The 19631-nt window shown below is 45.3% G+C and overlaps 1 protein-coding gene across 7 annotated transcripts in view; it reads right to left on the minus strand.

The window, feature by feature from the left end:
• The window catches only part of ATP11C (ATPase phospholipid transporting 11C (ATP11C blood group)), a 50826-nt gene that overhangs the window by 19229 nt on the left and 11966 nt on the right, over window positions 1-19631 (minus strand). For 6 of the 7 annotated variants that reach the window (XM_085230511.1, XM_010715223.2, XM_085230509.1 and 3 more), the window contains exons 2-16: window positions 16116-16235; window positions 14430-14519; window positions 10495-10575; window positions 9392-9499; window positions 8595-8723; window positions 6284-6387; window positions 5823-5873; window positions 5161-5225; window positions 4482-4563; window positions 3973-4123; window positions 2917-3114; window positions 1682-1843; window positions 1323-1480; window positions 952-1023; window positions 316-389 (exon numbers count right to left, since the gene is read on the minus strand). In XM_085230511.1, the coding sequence (XP_085086637.1) occupies window positions 316-389; window positions 952-1023; window positions 1323-1480; window positions 1682-1843; window positions 2917-3114; window positions 3973-4123; window positions 4482-4563; window positions 5161-5225; window positions 5823-5873; window positions 6284-6387; window positions 8595-8723; window positions 9392-9499; window positions 10495-10575; window positions 14430-14519; window positions 16116-16235 (1645 nt within the window). The remainder of the gene's footprint in view (window positions 1-315; window positions 390-951; window positions 1024-1322; window positions 1481-1681; window positions 1844-2916; window positions 3115-3972; window positions 4124-4481; window positions 4564-5160; window positions 5226-5822; window positions 5874-6283; window positions 6388-8594; window positions 8724-9391; window positions 9500-10494; window positions 10576-14429; window positions 14520-16115; window positions 16236-19631) is intronic. The other variant, XM_085230512.1, reaches the window with a different exon arrangement.

Raw genomic sequence — 19631 nt, forward strand, 5'->3', positions numbered from 1 at the left:
ATGGACATCGGCTTCAATACCAGCAAAAGATACAGAGGAAAAAGTATGGCAGAACGAAAGAAGGAGGTTCTGGAAGCAACCCAAAAGTGGTCTGACACCTATACAAAAGATTCTTTGATATTGGGCTGGACTTCTGAGCGTCACTACCTGTCCCTGAGCAAGCTTTCTGCAAAAGGCTGGACAAAATGTGTTAATGCATCTAGACAGCTCAGAAAACCCAGCAGCCTCAATTCTCTGGGTTACAGCTCATGGCATTACATACACTCAGGGTATGAACAAAGAAGGTGTGTTTCATATTTGTGCATTTAGCTGTACCTGAGGTGGTTCTCACAATGACACTCATACGGCGACGGACAGGGTCAAAGTTCAGTGTATGGAGAAGCTGATACCTTTAAAAAGGAAAAAAATTGAGCTTAGGCTCAGTAGAAGGAAAATAACTCTTTAGGACAGCTCCACACTGACTATCCAGAGAAATGAAACTTGCTTGGGGGGCAAACATTAGGGGAGCACTGGGGTTAGGCAATTCACTCCCAGTTTTTTGCACGCACGTGGATGTCACAGGAACTGCGAGCACAGGGTAAAACCAAATTATTTTCCATCTGGGAGGGGCAATGGGAGCCATATCACACTGCTTAGGCTGTGCCCTGCTTGAAGGCGCAGCTGCTACCCATAAGGTTCTGGGGAAGGAAGGAGACTGCAAGGAACAGGACACACTCAAGGGACCTGAAGGCTTCCCCAGGACTGATAGCAACCCTCTTCAGCCTGCTCACTGTACAAAGGAGCAGGGGCTGTGCAGGTCGGTAACCGGTCTGACAGCCCTTGCTGCGAAGTTTTGACCTTGCCTGGTTCACCACATTGATTGAGCTTAATTAACCCACGTGTGAAATGAAGCTGAACAAAGTCCATTCAACCCCTAGCAGCAATATTCCTAGCAGGCTCTGTAGCACTTACATTTCAGTTTCATTCTTTTGGTTTCGGATTTTCATGAAATCATTTTCAAGTCCTAGAAAAGTGAAACCATACCTGTCAATAAACAAGAGGACAGAACAATATTGAGAGCACCCATTGGCGTGTGTTACACATTAACAGAGTTCTCATTTCAAGATCTGTATTGCTGAGGAGAGGTAAGAAGTTAACAAGGACAAGCTAGAGGCTTGGGCAGCTGCTTGCAGAGCCAGCTCTGACATGCTATTATCACTCTCATAACCTGGGGAGCTGGACATCACAACTGCAAAAGTGCCAGGAGGCTCCATACATGGTCCTCTGCATTTCCAGCAGATTTACAAGAAACAAAACAAAACACAACACCATCAGATTCTTACTTTTCAGCGCCTTTCACCAAAGCGATTTCATCTGGGGAAGAGGAGATGTAGGTGTTTTTGCACTCAGGATGTCCTATCAGCCCATCCACCTGGTCTGCTTGTTTGATCCGAACAGTGTGGCACAGGCAGAGGGCTCGCAGGAACAGCTCCTCTCGGCTCTAGGGATGGAGAAAAGGCCCGTCACCAGCTCTGTGCCATGCATCCCATCCCCTCTGAGCAGCTGGTTACCCCTGCTGTGTGTATCTATTTCAAAACAAAAAAAATCCAGTGCCCTCCCCACAACACTTCAGCAGTAATAGATCACGTACTGACCCCTAGCCTGGAGCCACCAACAAAGCACATCAAGACAGATTTCTCACCTTTTCCGCTTTGCCATAGTATTTTAGGGGTCCGTCAGTCTGTGAATAGCCATCAACCTCCGAAATGCAGTCCTTGTACTTGTGCCCATCTATACAGCACTCAATGAACTCCATGCTGTTCTCCGTCAGCGTCCCCGTTTTGTCAGTGAAGACAAACTCCACCTAGAAGAGAGCAGACAAGAGCAGACGCCCACCTCACCGCACTGCTGCAGCCATCACTGCAGCAGGGCCATGTGTGGAAGCAGCCCTCCAAAAACGGCAAGGCTGGGGCATTTTGATATATCTGTGCCAACTCTTTGCTGCTTTCCTAAGCATGCAGGTGCCTTGTGTGGGCACCACTGGGCATTCTACCACTTCCCTCATCCTTCATCTTTCCATCCGTTGCACAGCTGTCAGGAGGCAGCTCCCAAAGACTTCTAAAACTTCCTTCAAGGCCCTTTGTTCTCCTCTATTCTACTTCTTGGCTGCTTTGCTCTGGCTCCCAGTGCTCATACAGCTTCTGCTGAAGGTCTGTTGCCTCCCCTGTGGGATTTCCTCCTTGGTGCCATATTATGTACACACGTAATTGCTACTCCAAACTGACAGTATTTTTAAAAGCAAAATAAGAAGCAGGAGGCACTATACATATCCCACACTCAGAAAGAGAAGCTATAACTGCTCCAGCAAAGCCAGCAGCAGCATGGCAGCACATCACTGCATGCCCAGAGAAATGACTGGGTAGGTGTGTTTGCTAAAACTTGAAGAGACAGAGAATTTTTAATTTTTAATTGAAGCGGTGAAAGCAAACCATCCTGACACACTAAGTGCTGTGCTTGATATTCCCCAGTATGGAAACAATTGGCATGACCCAGTTCCTCCTCCTTCATACACTATTTATAACCTTACCCACTTCATGCCGCGAGCAGAATCACACTAAATGCAAAGTGCCACCAGTCTGGCCGAAGCCTTGTACTGCTGGGACAGCAAGGGACTGCCGTACCAAGGCTTGTTATCAGGGAGAACATTACTCCAGCAGCAGTGGCCCATGAGTTGGTTTTCACAGCTATCAGTGCTCTGAAACATACAGATGCACAGAAACCACCACCAGAAGCACCAGCCACCACAGCAGGAGAGGACAGTAACGGTGTGCATGCTGGTGGTTACAGCAGAATCTTCTGCCTTTCCTCCTGCACTGCTGCTCCCCTGCCAACACGGGGATGTCTTTCAAAGCAGATGCAAACAGAACCTGTTCTGACCTGTCCGAGCTCCTCGTTCAGGTCTGAGGTGTTCACCAATGCTCCCTCTTTTATTTCTTCATCGTACATCTCTTTGTCCCAAGAGATGAAGAAGGAGCCCAAGAACTTCTGCATCTCTACTGTAACGTACATGGAAACTGGGATAATAAAATTGAAGAGGACCATAAAGGACAAGAAGTCTGTGAACATCCGCAACACCTGCAATGGAAAGACAAGAGGAAGATGCAGTCTGTGCTTGTCAGGCATAACTCAGGGAGACAGCATTTCTTTAAATGTTAAATAGAAAAAAGCCCTCTGAAAATAACTGAATACAGTTAAGACTGCACTTTCCTCTGATGTAGAAAATCTCCTTGCCATTTGCAGATATATGAGAGTATAACAGAAGAGCGCACAGAGCTGCTTCCAAGTGACCAAATCTACGTTTTATTCAGGTACATAAGTTCATTTTCAGAATATACTGCTACAAGCTGATTGTCATCTCAGGTATCTGCAGCAAGTGGTTTGAGAACAGTCAAGCACTGATTCTGTGACATCCCCGAAGTCCTACTCAACAACCAACTGCATCAGCTGATTCCCACCCACTCGCATTCACTCTTTCAGGCTTGGCTGCATGCGTCTCGGCAAGTTTAAGAGCCTGGCTGACATGGCCTCAATTTAAGTTTATCTACTCAAAGCTGAAAGATTGCTCAAGTTCAGATAAGGATCCAGGTTAAATCAGCTGCTGCATTTATGTAATATCTCTGTGCGGTGGAAACGATGTTATCCTCCTGCTGTCAGCAGCCTGCATGCATTCGCCTGCCCCCAGGTTGATGGGGACGGCAGCGTGCGAGCGGAGTTAGTGCAAGCCTTGCTAAGAGCTTGACTGCACACAAGCAGGAGAAGCAGGTAGTAATCAAGACAGGAGACAAACACAAACAACAGAAGAGACTGCAGCAAGTGACAGCGCTTCCAAAGAGCAAGCAGGCATCACAGGACTGGCAGCAGACGTGATCAGATTAAATATAACTGTCAGAATAAATACAGCCGGAGGAGGTGCTGAAATACAAATCCATTTACCTTGAACGTCTCTCTTTCTTTTTTAGTCTTTTCATTGTACCAAGGCTCATCGTTAAATGGATTACTCTGCCAGACATATTTCAGAGTCGTGCACACAGTAGCTTTGCTCAATAGGATGCACAAGTACACTATCAAGAAAGCGTTGATAGATCTGAAAAATAGGTTTATTTTTAAAATTCTTGCAACTACTTTCACATAGAAAAATCATGCAAATAAGCAGGAACAAGCCTTCCTTACTTTTCAGAAGGGAATTACAGAACAAGTGCTTTGGACAGTCCTAATATTCAGGGTCAGTTCATATAACTTAATATTCCCTACATGTTTTTATTTTAAGAAAAAACCTCCTAAATGATGCAGCTACTTGAAAGATATGCTTAATCAAACACCCAGATTGCACAGAAAATCAGAAAGCATCTGAAACAACAGGCGGCAGATTAGGGGATTATTTCTGTGCAAATCACCCATGAAGAAAGCCACAGCTTTTACCAGTTTTTGCCTGCTGTACTCACTTTTCCACAGCAGAGCGTTTCTGAGATTTCCCTTGGTAGTTCAAAGCCATTTTTGTTTCCATTCCAGTATAGACCGCCACTCCTGCAGAGGATTAAAGCAGAACTCATCAGGGACTCGCAACCCATAAGGGACCCAGCTTTCACCGAGCCATCAAGGGCATCAGTGTTTACATGGAACTTGATTCCCAGCTCCAGAAATCGGCATTACCCAGGGGCTGCTCTGCAGAAAGCTCAGTGCCTGCTAAGTAACCTTAGTTACACGTATCCCTGAGCACTGACCAGCAGCCGAAGGATTGTGCACAATTAGAAAAAAGATCAGTCTTCTCTAACAGCTTTCATCCTAAATTACCAGTGTCTAGACCTGTGACTCTGGCACAAGCATTTAACAGAGGAGCTGGAAACAGCTTCCTGCTTCTGTAACCCAGACACAAAGAACAGCTTGCTTAGGTGCATTAACACAACCTGCACAGCTTGGCAGCACTGCAGATATAAGCAGCACTTCCGCATTTCACCCCCAAATTTTGCAATCAACATAGCTCTGCAGTCAGCTGGCGTACAAAAACAACTGCAGAGCCCTGCAGATAAGTACTTTTCCTCCCTACATTTCATGATAAATAATGACAAATGTAGTTGCTCATCTGATCTATTTACATAATCATAATTTTTAAAAACTGTTCACCATAGATCTTCTTGGTATTTTTGAGGGTAGCACCTTTCAGCAACAAGTTTTCAGGACCCAAAGACCTAAAAATAAAAGGTTATAATACAATGTCACTTGAAGTTCTTTACAGTTTAAATCCTAGAGATGAATTATAAAATTAAACCGATGATTTTTAGGAGTTGATCACTTTATTTAAGCTTTAAATTGGATGCTGCGTGACTTTGCCTGTTTTTCCTTTTACATGCTTTTATTTCCATTTCATTTCATGCAAGTTATCCTCGGTGCTCAAAGTTCCAAATTTAATGGTGGATTCTCAGTGAAGTTTTGGAAGGATAAGTGCCAAATGTTCAGATCTAACAAGTCCTGGTACTTATGTAAAAACTGTTTTAAAAGCATTGAAAATGCCTTCAGCACAGTCAATCAGCAGCACCACCATACAAGATGTAATTTTATTCCTCTTTGAACGTCCTACCTGTGACCCTCAGCTGCTTCCCTTTTTTCAGCTAACAGAGCTCAAGACAATCAGTGAAGGAGACTGGAAATGCCCCAGTTCACATGCACCACACATGTAGTGGCCCTGCATGCTGAAGCACTGGGATCCAGATCATGGAAATGTGATGTAGATGTCTACTCGGATGCCCAGCATCTTTGAGGGGGGCAGTGAGAGCTGCAAGACTAACCTGGCTACAGGCTCTTGGTTGCTTCTGTACATGATGATCCTTCCAACAAATCTGTAATTAAAAAATACGTGAGAATCCTGTATTACAAACACAATAATATTATAAAAGAGTACTACAAATGCACTCAAGGGGCATCATCAGGAGATGGGAACTAACATGGAAATTCATGCACTTGAGAGGTGAAGGCTTTGGAAGGGTCAATGCACAGCCCTCCCAGCCCAGGTGCCTCTGGTTGCCACTCCCAGCCTACTTGAATGAAGGACTAAAACACACAGCAGCAAACCTCCTTTTCCAAGAGCTTAACAACCGAGACAGTCTAATCCTAGAAGCAGTTTCAGCCAACACATTTTACTTGGAATGTACACCACTCACTTTAGTGAACTATGACTTATTTCTACTGATCAGGCTGAGGCTTTGCAGGACAGGCAGCTCACCGGAGCAGTGAGGATGCCCACACTCACTTGTAGAGGTCTGGCTGTGGCTGCTCACACTCAATCGTGGCTGTGAGGGAGTCTATGGCTTCATCCGTGCAGAGCACGGTGGTGTCCCGCACTGCGTAGTGAGTCTGGGAGGAGAAACACAAGAGGATCAGCTCAGTGGCAGCCCTGGGAACAGCTCAGGCAGGTCCCTCCTCACCCAGTATCCCTGGGATGCTCCTGGGGTAAGGAGAGGGCAGCCCCAGTGCTGGGGAGCAGGCTGAGCGCTGGCAGCCCCAAAGCTATTTTTAGGTGCTGTGAAGCTCCATCGCTCACAATTAGCTAGGAACTGCACGAGGATCTGGGCACTGCCTGCAAACACTATTTATAGGAGCTGTCGGAGCATCTGAACCACTGCAGGCTGTGCGACAGGCTGCCTTAAATCCGTCTTCATCAACAAATTTATTAACGAGCTTCCTCGACTCATTTGTGTTCCTCTCATTGTGCACAGTGTAGCAGTTCCTCCCACGAGGCACGCAGTCGTGATGCTACAAACACCCACCTGAATGCTGGTGACCTGCCTGGATTTTTGTACTGGAAGCACACACACTTCTGCTATAAATCACAGCTCCTGTGAAGCAGCCCAGAACTGTTCACACAATGCCCAATATCACATCAGGCACCCGTGCCAAGCTTTGCATCCACTGCTCATGTCTCCATGGACACTGTGCAATTACTGAATGATGCTTCAAAGCAGCCTCCTAATCACTCCCACAATCTTTACATCCACAGTCCCTCGGCCTATTTAGAAAACACATGCTCTTTGAGATAACATACAGCTGAAGATTCATGCTGCAAAGACAGAACCCTGCCACAATCCATTTTATAACCGCTCCAGTTCCTAGGTGTGTTTTCCTATATGCATGACTTAACAAGCACTAAGAAACATCCAACAGGTAGGCAACTGCTACCAGTGTGGAGGAGGTTTTGTGAGTACCTGCATGTGCTTCCCTCACCCTAGCTCTGCTGCACACCCTGGTTCCTAATCTTAGCTGTTTCCCCAAACAGCACTTGTTTTTCTATTCCCTCCTGCACCTTCCAACTCAGCCTCCACCTTAATTTTGTCAAGAAACAGGAGACAGCTCCCCTTCACCTACAGGAATCCACAAACTAAGAAAAATACAGTGCTTAATATAGAAATACAGCATTCTGCTTAGAAACTCAGGTTCTAAGAGCCAAGACTGAAAAATTTAACTCTTGCATACAATAGATCTGACACTAACAAGCAGTTGCCTATTTAACATGGACATCTGCTTTTGGCCTGACACCACTCCAAAGCTGTACTCCTCCTCACTAGTACAACCACTCAGTACATCAACACTGCATCAGCTCACACAAAAATTATCAGCACCAATTAACAGCCACCAATTAAGAGGCGAGCTGGAAATCCCATACAGTTAGATCAACACTGGTATTCCCCAACTTCAGAGTGTGCTGGAAAGCATCATGAAATTTCAAAGTAACTTCCATTCTTACTACTGCAGTTGCTAATATCTGCCTAACTATTCAGCTGTGAACAAATTCTCATGTCTTGTGACCAACGTGATTTTATTATTTCTTTTCCTTGGAGAGAGGGAGGAAAATAATGAAAGGAAACACACCAAAGAGGAGATTCACCCTGAGCAAGGCTAATATCAAATTTCACTTCTGATTCAGGGAAGAGGAGAGCAAACAAACAAAAAGCAACAAAAGAAAAGCACAAATAAAATCAAATCAAAAAACAAATCAAAAAACCCAACCGAAAAAGAGCGGGAGTTTTCTGCTCACTGGTGAGAAATTCCCCAAATCAAACAAGACACAGTGCCTCAGAAAGTCCCAAACCACACCAAAATACGTCCATTAAATAACAGAAGTGCTGGCAGGTACCGAAAAGAGACTACAAACTCAAGCAGCTGTAGCTGCTGCTTTACCTGTATGCATCAGATCTCAACACACGCAATAGGAGCAGGAAAGCAGTACACATTGCCTAGGATGGACAACAATGCAGCTAAGCCTTATAATAATTTATTGACACTGTTTAGCTATAGACACTTGTTCTGATAAAGATGGAATCAATTTGGGACAGTGCCAGCAGAAATGGTTGTTTAAGAAAACAAAGGAAAACAAACAATCCACAGAGCACTTGGCTGCTGACTCACTGGATGAACAGACGGAGGGAGGAGATGTTAAATATAGCCATGGCCGTGGGGACGGGTGCTGCAGGAGCATCCTCCAATTAATCACCACACACACACACACACATACTCTCTGCACAAGCACTAGCTTTGGTTGCGTGCTGCCCATCCATCCCCATCACCTTGAAATTTGACTCGCCATCCAGACTCGCTGTAGTGACGTAACAGGTCCCATCAGTACTACTTGAGGCCAAAAATATCAAGTCACAGGGGAAGGTCTCATCTGCTTTCACTTCTACTATGTCTCCAACCTGCAAGAAGAGAGACATTTCAATGAAAAAAACCTCTCTGATATTATTAGATGCTTACAGATTTAGCTCCTCTCAAAGCCTAGAAGAAATCACCTTGGCTAAAAGAGGAATCAGGGTGTTCAAGATCAAGACCAAAAGTCAAAATACTCGAAGGATCAGCTCTCTGCCTGCTGAGAACCCCAGCAGCCTGCCCCTTGCTATGCAGGTGCCCCAGCATCAGAGCCCACCCAGTGCCAAGGCAGCCTGCCCACGCAGCACCACTATTATTCAGTTCTCTGCTGAATCTTGATGAAGTCAGAGACTCTGCACTAATCTGAAGTGCAGGGTGATAAATTAACGTCAAAAGCCGGTGTGCTTTCCTGGTGTCCTTGGGAGAGTTGGAAATAGAAGAGGACTGCCTGTCCCAGACAAATGCGGAACACTGACAGATCTGTCATTTGTCAGCACAGGCACAGCTTTTGCAAGACAGCTTCTCAAAAGCAGTCAAACAAAGGAAGCTTCACTTATTAACTGGGAAGGACTCTCAGAGCAGCTCACGCAAAAGTCAGAGAAACCTTGTGCAGCTCGGGGAGACCAGAGTACATCCCTGCTGCAGGCATCAGAGTATATCAGAGACCCCAGCATCCCATCTGGTGATAACTACATCTGAATTGTCTATTCATGGTTACCTTGATTTTTTCGCTCTCTTTCTGCACTTGCTTCGCATTTTCAATAATGAAGACATTACTCTTGTTCACTTCATTGTCAGCTCTGTGTCTCAACCAGTCTTCGTACCCCTGCACACAAATACAAGCAACAAAACCCATAATAGAGCAGTAAACTAATCAAATAAGATGCATTGGGAGGGAGAAAGAAGGAGAGAGGGGGAAAAAAAAAAAAAAAAAGAGTAAGTTAAACAGTCCTCAGAACTCCTTCATGCCTGACTAAACATCAACCAGAGTAGCTCAGACTGAATCAATTTACTTTAAAAACTTCATATGCATATTTGACAGATTCAGAACAGATTAAAATAACACACGAAAAATAATCTATATGCAGTGCATGCAACAAGCAGCTAAATTACTGTAACATGTTTCTATTATTCTCAGTGTTGGCAAGAACAGGCTGATAATATGAATAATATGCTTAGCACTCTGTGACTCTTTCCTATGGTAACGCAGGACAAGTCTCTTCTCTTCAGTCTTCACTAAAAGAATAAAACATTCATCCATATTTTACTCTAGCTCTCCCTCTCTGGCCCCTGCAGAAGAAACTTATCTCATTATTTAGTGCTTCTGTGGAGGAAATTCAGAGTGGCACATTTGCATGTGATAGGAGAAAAGAGGTCTTTCAACACTACAGGAAGAAAGAGGACTACATATTTTCAAGGCTAGCTGAGTTTGAACTGAACTGTCCCTTCTATTTACCAACAAGGCAACAGAGCACTGGCTATATCTGGAGCACATCTCTGTACTCTGCAAAGAGTTCAAGAACATTTCTAAAAAGAGAAGAAAAACTCAAGTAAAGTCAGACCTAGAGAGGCAGCCACAGTGCTTATTTTTACTAACCACCGCAGTTTGCTTTCAACAATACACAAAGGTGGATGTTTTACACTGCCAAACAAGATACACCAACGTCCACAGTCAGCATGCAGTCTCTTGAAGAGACCTTCTGAGAACAGGTTCCCAAACTCTACCAGCCCATGTTGGTTATTTACTCTGCCAGACATCCCAGAGAGCACGAGAACATGCCTACAGGAAGGTTATCTTCCTCTCCCAATTACTGCTGGTACCTGTTTGATGGCTGTGACAGTGATCACGAAGAAGAGCGGAAGGCCGCTGGTTACCGGGCTGGTTGGGGTGTCCACAATCACCTGCAGACAGTAAGAGCAGACTGGTGACAACCTGCTTCGAGCAGCAGAATAAGCAAGAACTCTAGCCATGGTGCAGAACGGTGCTTGGTACACTTGGAGAAAACCAAGGCAGGGAAGGAGGATGGGGCAGAAGCAGCATCCATATGTGAAGAGCAAGATGCCCTCATTTCTCACTGAAAATCAGAAAAAAACATCTTTCCTCTTTGGTAGTGAAGAGTAGGCACATCCAAACCCCAAATCATCAGCAGTTGCAAGCAGGAGGGCAGCACCAGTCCTCTTGAACTACTGACACTGAGATGCTAGAAGTGACACAAACCAGCCTTATTTATCAAGGAAATACATTGTGAAATGGAATACAAACATCTAAATAAAGCAGAAATGAACATTTTGCCTTTGGGCTCTGATGCAGAGTTCAGAGCATGATTTAAGCAAAGCACATGAGGGTCAGTAGTCGGAGGCCCTGAGCTGGGCACAGCGCTTATGCTGGGCCTCGAGCCCCCCAGGAACAAAGCCCAGGAGAGCCTCCTCAACTTTAATCAAACCCTGGAGCTGCAGGAAATCACTGCTTGTTTGACAGCATCACGACTTGGCCTGAAGGGGAAGAACAGCAGAACAGGTTCATCGTTGGGATGGATTCACATCAGAGCAGGAAGATCTGCACCGCTTCCCCACTGATGAAATTCATCACGGAGGTGTCCTCTCCCAAGGGACAGCACGCAAAGCCTTTCACCTCACAGCTGAGGGCCTCCAAAAGCAGGTGCCTCGTGCCTGCTCAGTGCCAGCATAATTTCAGCAGCAGGAGGGCAGCAGCCCTAAAGCAGAGTTGAGAGGCGGCAACGCCTGCACCCAGCAGGCCTTAGGGACCCCCAGCAGCACCACCCCCAGCATCACTCCAAACACTGTGCAGGGACCAAAGCGACCAGAGCAGACCGCAGGGCTTCCCCAGGGACACCCCAAAACCAGGGTACAGGAATTTGGCTGTTTACTTGACATCCCTGGAGAGGAGAGAGAACAGGAGGCAGATGCGGAGGGCTTCGAGGGAAAGGGACAGAGAAGCAAAGCAGGCAGAAAGGCTTTGTGTCCCACAAAGGGCCTTTGTTGTGCTCTGTTTGTTTGCATTCTCCTAGCACACTCACAAACAACAGCATCTGTATGTTTGTTGTTTCAGGCCGCCTTAAGCGCAGCACTGGGAGCAAGCTATGTGGAAATTAACTCTTTGAAATGCTGCACACTGCAATTTTACTCAGCACAAAGCACATGCAGCAGCCAGGTCAGGGGAATGAGGTAAGCAGAGTGAGGGCAATTGCTGTAAGCACAGCAAGTCCTTCGGGAACACAGCTCCTGGTTCATCCTAGTGAGTGTCACAGCTTACAAACAGAAGGCTGCAGGAACTACACTTTGGAGAACCTCAAGGGAGCAATGGGAGTCGTGGACACGTTCCACAGGGGATGGCACACTACAGATGGCCACTTGAAGCATGGGTAAGTCAGCCTAAATTTATCTCGCAGGAAGTGGGCAGAGCAAGGGAGAGCTGAGGGATATCTGCCCTGGGCTTCCTGAGTCTCTCACTGCTATGCCACGTGAGTTTTCTGCACTGGACAACATGCAGCTGCACGTATTTAAACAAACAATATGATTTCTGTCCACACAAATGTTGTGTTATAGAGGTATGAACACATGTATTGAATTAAGTCCCTGGAATAACCCAGTGATGTATTTGGAGGTTGTTGCTGCACTCCATACAGAGCTATGGCTCAACACTGCTGCTCCTCCTTGGCTGCTGGTGGGAAGCGGAGGGATGCAGGAGCTGCGTGCCAAACCAAAGGCAAACTCCTCTGAAGCTATTTTTGAGATATTTTAGGACTTCAACAGCTTAATTTGGATCCACTTAAAAGTGACAAAGTCCTTCTGTTACTTAACAGTTACTTCCACATTCATTGTTTACAAGACTGAAGACCACAATCCAGAAGTCATCTTTATCTATTGTAAGGAACATCTTTCATTCCTAGCACCTCCTAAATAAGCTGATCGCTGCCAGCTTGCTCTCTACAAACACACCTTGACCACACTTACTCTGGGCACTCTGTTTCCTCCAGGAGCTGACTCAGTTTCCCCTGGGTATTGCAACAGAAGTGCCAATGAAACAGTTGTCTGTATCCCTGTTAGTGCACTAATTAGCATCTTATGTTTAATGTGTGTACTTTTCCTACCTCTCTCTCAATCAGGAGCTGAACTCGCAGCTTGGCAACAAGTACCGCCAGGCTGTGCTCCTAAAGCAGCACTGGGGACAACTCTAATAATTTACAGTAATTTGAAGATAAACACAAAAACTGAAGCTTTAGATCCATTTACCACGCTGTAACTACTGATATTTTAAGTGACTACAATTGTTGTGCTTTTTTTAATTTTTAAGATCCAGCAGACCCAGAACGATGAGTGCCAGGGGCCCCTGGGGATTCTATGGAGTAGCAAGTGTGTTAGTGTTGTAGGATTATTGTTCCATTGGGTTTGGGTTTCCCCCTCTACCAGAACATGACAGTTGCTTCCTTATTTTGGAGGCAATCACAGCTCACAGAGTAAAAACAAGGAGGAAGAGCAAGACTTTTCTCTCACCTACATATATCTGTGATTAAAACAGGCAAGCATCTAAACTACGGTGAGTCCTGCAAGTGGAATCAAGAGCAAGCCGTGTCCTTAACGTCCAGAGGGTCAGCAGACCAAACACAACACCACATCACTAAAAGGCCATCTCCACCAGGACATCCCAACTTCAGTGCCAGCCAAGTTACAAATTCCCTCTGACACGAGGGAGCAACGCCAGTGAAATCAAGCGATGGCAAACAGCTGATGTCAGGGTTAGCTGCCCTCCTGCAGCACTGCCAGGAGCCGTGCACAACCGTCACCTTGGGATCCCCTGCTTCTCTAGCAGCTGCTGAAATGGCCATAAACCATAACTCGTTGCTCTCAGGATAAAAATGTGAGGTCTTTTAAACGTGGAGACTTAGGGAGAGTGATACCTTGAAACCCGACCCAACAAAATGCCAGAGATGCCATCTAAATGCAAGCTGTTCACAGTGCTACTTGTGAGCTTGCTGGAGGAGGATTTTTGATGCCTCAACACCAGTCCTACAATAAGGTATCTGCTTGAGTATGGGATTTAAAAGGTGAATAAATGCACTGTGGTGAGCCTTCCATACTTCCCCAGAAATGCATTCTGACAGCCCAATTTTCTTTTTGGTTGACAGAACAGAAAACAAATATTCAGGTTTGCTCAGCTTGTCCCTTAGCGAAGGCACAAAGCAGAGCACAAGTTCACCCATGTATAAAATCTGCTCTTCAGTCTGTGGAGCACAGCATCCTGGGCGTCATATTCCCAAAGCTCTTGCTATGATATTTTTCTGAATTTTATTGAATACAGCCCTTCTCCCCTGGCTGCCTTGAAATTGACTGTAACTGAGATGTATGAACATCACATTATCTGGGAAAATACATGTTGTTATAGAGCAAAAATAACAATGATGCCAAAAACCCCCCACAATCCTAGATCTTAATTCTGCAGCATTAACCATACATATCTTTACTGATTGACTCACCTTAATGCCTGAAGAGTTGAAGTGGTTTTAAATAATTTCAGCAGACATTTGAATACTGCCTCAGACAGGCCCCCAACCTGTAATTGTTACTATGCCTTGAATGGCTTACTAGAATTACAATATAGCTTTTAAGGAAAACAACTGCATTTATGAGCATCAAGAGGCAGGTTTCAGCTCAATTCTTGGTGCTCACGTTGTGCTTACCATCAGGATGTAAAAAGAAACACCCCTGACACCCAGCTTGGCAACGAAGGCTCTTACCTGCACGAGGAAGATGATGAGGAAGTAGAAGTTGGCAATTCTCCTAAACTGCTCAAAGAGATTTTTCGGGAGGAAGTTCCACACTGTGTACTGCGGGGAGAGAGGAACGGGCTGTTGGGCACCTTGCAGCTTCCAGGTGCCAGCACAAAGACATCAAGACACAGAGTTTACTGCGGGCTGCAAATGGGAAGTAAAGTATCTGCACATGACAGGACACGAGTTCTCTCCTTTAAGTTGAGGTAAACCACGGCAGCAGGTAGAGGAAGCACTGCAGCCATCCCCCCTCGATGGGCACAATGCAGCTGTGGTTGAGCTCCAGCTTCCACTTCCAGCACTGCATCACAAACTCTGGCCCTCTCCACCGCTTCATTAAACAGTTGAAATTGTTTTGGAGTCAGGTGGGGCTTCTTTGTTTGTTGTTTTTTAAGTTAGTCAACTGTTTCTGTTTTGTCAAAGTAACCCAAACCACACGGTTGGAGACAGTGGAGAGCAAAAAAAGATAAACACCATGAGATTGGTTTCAACAAACAGCTTCTACGTGGGCATTTCAGGAGACACAACTTAATGAAAAGATAACGTACACTGCAAAGATTTTTTTCCAAATTAAAAGAAAATCTGGAGTTGCCGTTTTGCTTAAACAAACGTCTTCTTGCCCATGCAGATCCATTATTAGGCTGCCCTTTGGTGTCATTTTAAGAATGGAGCTGAATCATTTGCTTAGAAAATGTGGAATTTAAGAACAATACGGAAAATAATGGGTCTAATATCTGATCTTTCAGTCTGCTTTGAATAAACAATGAATATTAAGCAGCCAAGTCTCAAGACCAATGTTCATTTAGTAAGAAAACACTGCTCATGTAAGAAGAGTCCACATGAGCAAATGCAAATGGAAAAAAAAAAAAAAAAGGGCACAATATTCAAAAATAAATCAGAGAAGAACTACAGAATTAGTGCTAAAACAAACCAGTTATCAGAGAGAGAACTAAAGCATGGGAAGGTGATCTCTGAAGGACCCCTCCTGCACATCAGGGGAAAGTCAATGGGAATGCTACACACATCGAAGGTATTTAGACTTCGAACTCGTCCCCAGTATAAATGCAGCACAGAGTCATAAGGTCCAAACAAACAAGATCCAAGCTGTATAAATAAAGAAAGGAGAGGAAGAAAGCCTGTACAGCTTGAGCATGGTAGAAGCTTAACAGTATGCTCAGCATCACGGCTCCTAAGCAACACAACATGCATCCAGCTGTGTTGACAATATTGGATGCCACTTGTTTGATATTTCACTTGAATTGGCTTCAAATCTCTTGAAAGAACTTCATGAATGTCATGGAAAAAGCTAAGCAGAAGGTAGACGGGTGTCACCACGGTTTTCCACAACAAACAAAAGCTATATTAATACAGTCTGAATGTTTCCCCTTTCATCCAAAGGGATAAAACAAGCATGGTTATTTTTGATCTGCTTGAAGAGAGAAAAACTCATGAAACAAAAGGCAGGGGAATCATATAGATATGTCCATTTATAAAATAATCCCCACTGCCTTTCACAGATCTAAACAGCTGTCATCTCACATGCTGTATGATACCTGGCCTGCCCTTTCCATAAAAAGGGAATGCCTAAAAACCACAAGGAAATACCCCAGCTTGCAGGTGCTTTCCTCTCATCCAGCCCAGCAGATAGCTCACCTTGGAGGAGACAATCCTGTTGTCGCAGAACTTCTGTGCCACGTAGGCATCTGCCTCTGAAACCGGCCGGTGCCCGACCACCACAGTTCGTGTACCGACCCGCTTCTCCTCCCCAGCACACTGAGGGGGCAATGAGAAAAGGGAACTTTTAGCTTCTAGCTCAAAAAAAAAAAAAACCAAAAAAACAAAACCAACAAATTAATATTTGTAGCAACAGCTTCCAGCTTTTGGTTGTTCTTTAATTAACTTCTCCATCCCACCAACAGCAGGGAATCGTTCAGCCAAACCAAGTGGCTACATTGCAGTGGTGATGGTTGATGGTTGGACTAGATGATCTCTGTGGTCTTTCCCAAGCTTACCGATTCTGTGATTCAAGGCAAAGCTTCAGGCTCCAGGCTTCTCCCCAGGGCCCCACAATGGGTAGAAGCTGTACCTTCCTTCAGGCTTTTCCCCTGCCAAACCCTCAAGGCCACCTGGAACATCTCCCTGCCTCCCTCAGGACACGGACTCAGGACTGAACTTTTTAAGAGCTGAATGCTATTTTTGGATGCTATTTTACATCCAAAATAAAAGCAGAAATAACGAAGCAGACAGTTTTGCATCACAAACTCACTGCACAGAAAGTTTATTTTACAAGAATAAGCACACATTTTAACTGCTATACAAATGCCCGTTATGTCAATAGAATGTCAGGAGAACGGAGGCTTTTCTGCTTAAGCAGCAGTGCATTTCAGTCTCATTTGCTCTGTGCAGGTCCAGAGACCCCCTAGGCACGTAGCTCAGAAGGAAGGACCAACTCAGATAAACACATTTCTTTTAAATATTCTAGAAGAACCCAAGTGTTCCATTCTTAGAGTGGCTTTTTTTCTTAGCAGAGAATGACTGACTGTCTGAAACTGCAGCCCCAAAAAGGAGGCATCAGGGATGAGTGCTATTTTCTTACGTTGTCCAAATTTTAAAAGCCCATCTATCAATACAACCATGAAAGTCAATTGAGGCTCAGCATTCTGCTATCAGTTGTTTTGGGATGAGCTGGGAACAGCTACTGCTTGATGGCAATGGGCCAGGTGAGGGCAGCTAATTACCAACAGCACTTATGACCTGAAGCAATCACTACATAGAGATGGCAGAATTAAGCTTTCCATTCCAAACAATTCCAACATTCTTAGCCTAAATTTGTACCTCTCTCCTTTCCTGCCTGTGCACCTCCCACTCCTTCATCAGCTCTCCCAAATTTCAGGGAAACTATTGCAGCACAGAACAGATTGGCACGTGGTCATCTTGGTAAAAATTAGCAAACTTGGGTAAAAATTAATGGCAAAGACCAAGTTCAACAAGGATGAACTCATGCTCTGTAGAAGTGAGCTATGGAAACCAGCATCCGTGCTCCCTGCTTCCTTCGTTTTCAGAAAAAGTAGATGGGGAAAAAAGAAACACATTTAATTTAGTATGGTTGCAAGAAGTACATCAACCAAAAACTAATCAAAAGGAATTCCTTTCATGTGTGCTGAATATATCTTCAAGCCACAGAGTAAAGACAAATAACTCACAGAAACAGATCTAACAGAAACCACAGGCATTAAAAAAAGCCATCCACCAAAACCAGAGATGATACTGTACAAGTACAAAGCTCAACCATTTGAATGAAATCACAGCTTATATTAAATATATGCAGAAGAAAGATTAAACTACGTTACTCGGCTTAGATCTCATGAATAGTTTAAAGTCTAATCACTCCTGCATTGTTCCACGTATCACAGAAGTAGTAGAGAAGGTGACACGATTTACTAAGAAAAAGCCAACAAAAATAACAACTCCCAAACCAGCCTGTCCTGTTTCATTTATTCTCAGAACCAAGGAGAACAACATGTGTACAACTCTAAAAAGCTCCCACAAATTTCACCTAGCCCCCTCAAACTGCCAGGCAGCCGCAGCAGCACGCCGACCTCCCCACCTGCTCAGCACTGTTACCCACCCAATATATTTTTAATTGAAATTCTTCTTGCCAATTTTTATATTACTCTATGCACTGAGTCACTTCTGTGTGAGTACAAGCAACGCTTTGACAAAACACTTAATAATTTAGAAGCTAAGGCTATGCTTACCCACACGGACCACATGCTAGGCAGATCTCCCGATCTAAAGAGCGAGCTCCATCGATCTGAATCAACTGCACTTCCAACTGTGTCTGCGAGAGCTGATAACCTGCCTTGTCCTAAGGGGAATATCCCTGCGTTTGCAGCTCTGAGAACCCATAGTCCAGCAACAAACAGCGGGAGCTGAGCAAAGCTCAGGGCAGCCAGAGGAACTGGGACCAAGGTGACATTCTGCTGGGCTGCCACATGTACAGGGGGGGTGGCCAGGAGCAGAGCACGGCAGAAAGTTGCCATTTAAACACATGAAAAATGGAAATTAAGAAAACAGTAACAGTAGTGGCTCTGAGCCACCCATCCCAATGACCACCAAGCGACATGCACCTACAAAGGGCATGGAAGGACAATATGATGAAAAAAGGACCAATGCCATGGAAAAAAAAAAAAAACAACAAACAGCTCTTCTTCACCAAGAGCAAGGGTAGCATGATCAGCACATAACCATGCTGCAGGGTGCTCAACACCTGAACCTTATCCCTTGTCCCCAGCAGAGCATCCCCTACCCAAATTACACTTGTCTCAACAAAAGCTAAGGCACAGAGCAGCAACAGAAGGTCCCCCAAGGACATGTGGCCTTGCTGCGTGCACCCATGGATAGGGCACTGTCACCTTCAGCAAGAACAATGGGCTTGGGAAGAGCAGAACCCAAACCAACCAAGATTCCTGGAAAAGTTGATCTGGCAAATAAAGCCAGTGATAAAAGCACAGGGAGCAACGGAGGGTGTGGAAAACAAGGGAAAGAGCTACTTGAAAGATGTAAGAAGGGTGGAGAGAGGAAACCTAAGCATTCTTTCTTCTTTTCCAGATAAAGTCCCTGCAGGAACCAGCCCTTTCCTGGAGCCAGAAGCACAGCCTGGCCCCAGGAGCATCACTGGGGGCAGCCCTGCAGGCACAGGTCCTGCTACGTGCATGTGGGGAAGCGAGCTGTGCCAAAGAGCCTGGAAATAGAGCACTTATGGCTTTGATTAATCTGCCAGTGAGAGAAGCCAGACACAGGCAGTGACCCTTAGTTCTACTAATGAGAGGCCCCAGCCACGTGTGCTGTTACAGCAGCATGAGGCTGGAGGCCTGCCCCAATCCTCTTGGCTGAGGGGCCTCCACCTTGCCCCCTCACCAGCATGGGCTGGAAAATACGGGACAGCACAGTCATCTCACGTCCCCCAGGATGGTGACAGAAGCAGGTAGGGATACAAGAGATCAGCTGGTGGCAGAGGAAGGAGATGCCTGTGGCTTCTGGCAGAGCTGGGGAGATCCCGGTGAGGCTCTCAGTGCACCCCAGTGCAGCCTGTGCTCCTGCTCAGCCTCACAGCCACCAGCCACCATCCTGCCCTTTGGTCAACAGTTTCATGGGTCACTCGCTGTC

Source organism: Meleagris gallopavo, chromosome 9 (genome assembly GCF_905368555.1).
Source record: "Meleagris gallopavo chromosome 9, MGAL_WU_HG_1.1, whole genome shotgun sequence".
In the NCBI taxonomy this organism is placed as follows: domain Eukaryota; kingdom Metazoa; phylum Chordata; class Aves; order Galliformes; family Phasianidae; genus Meleagris; species Meleagris gallopavo.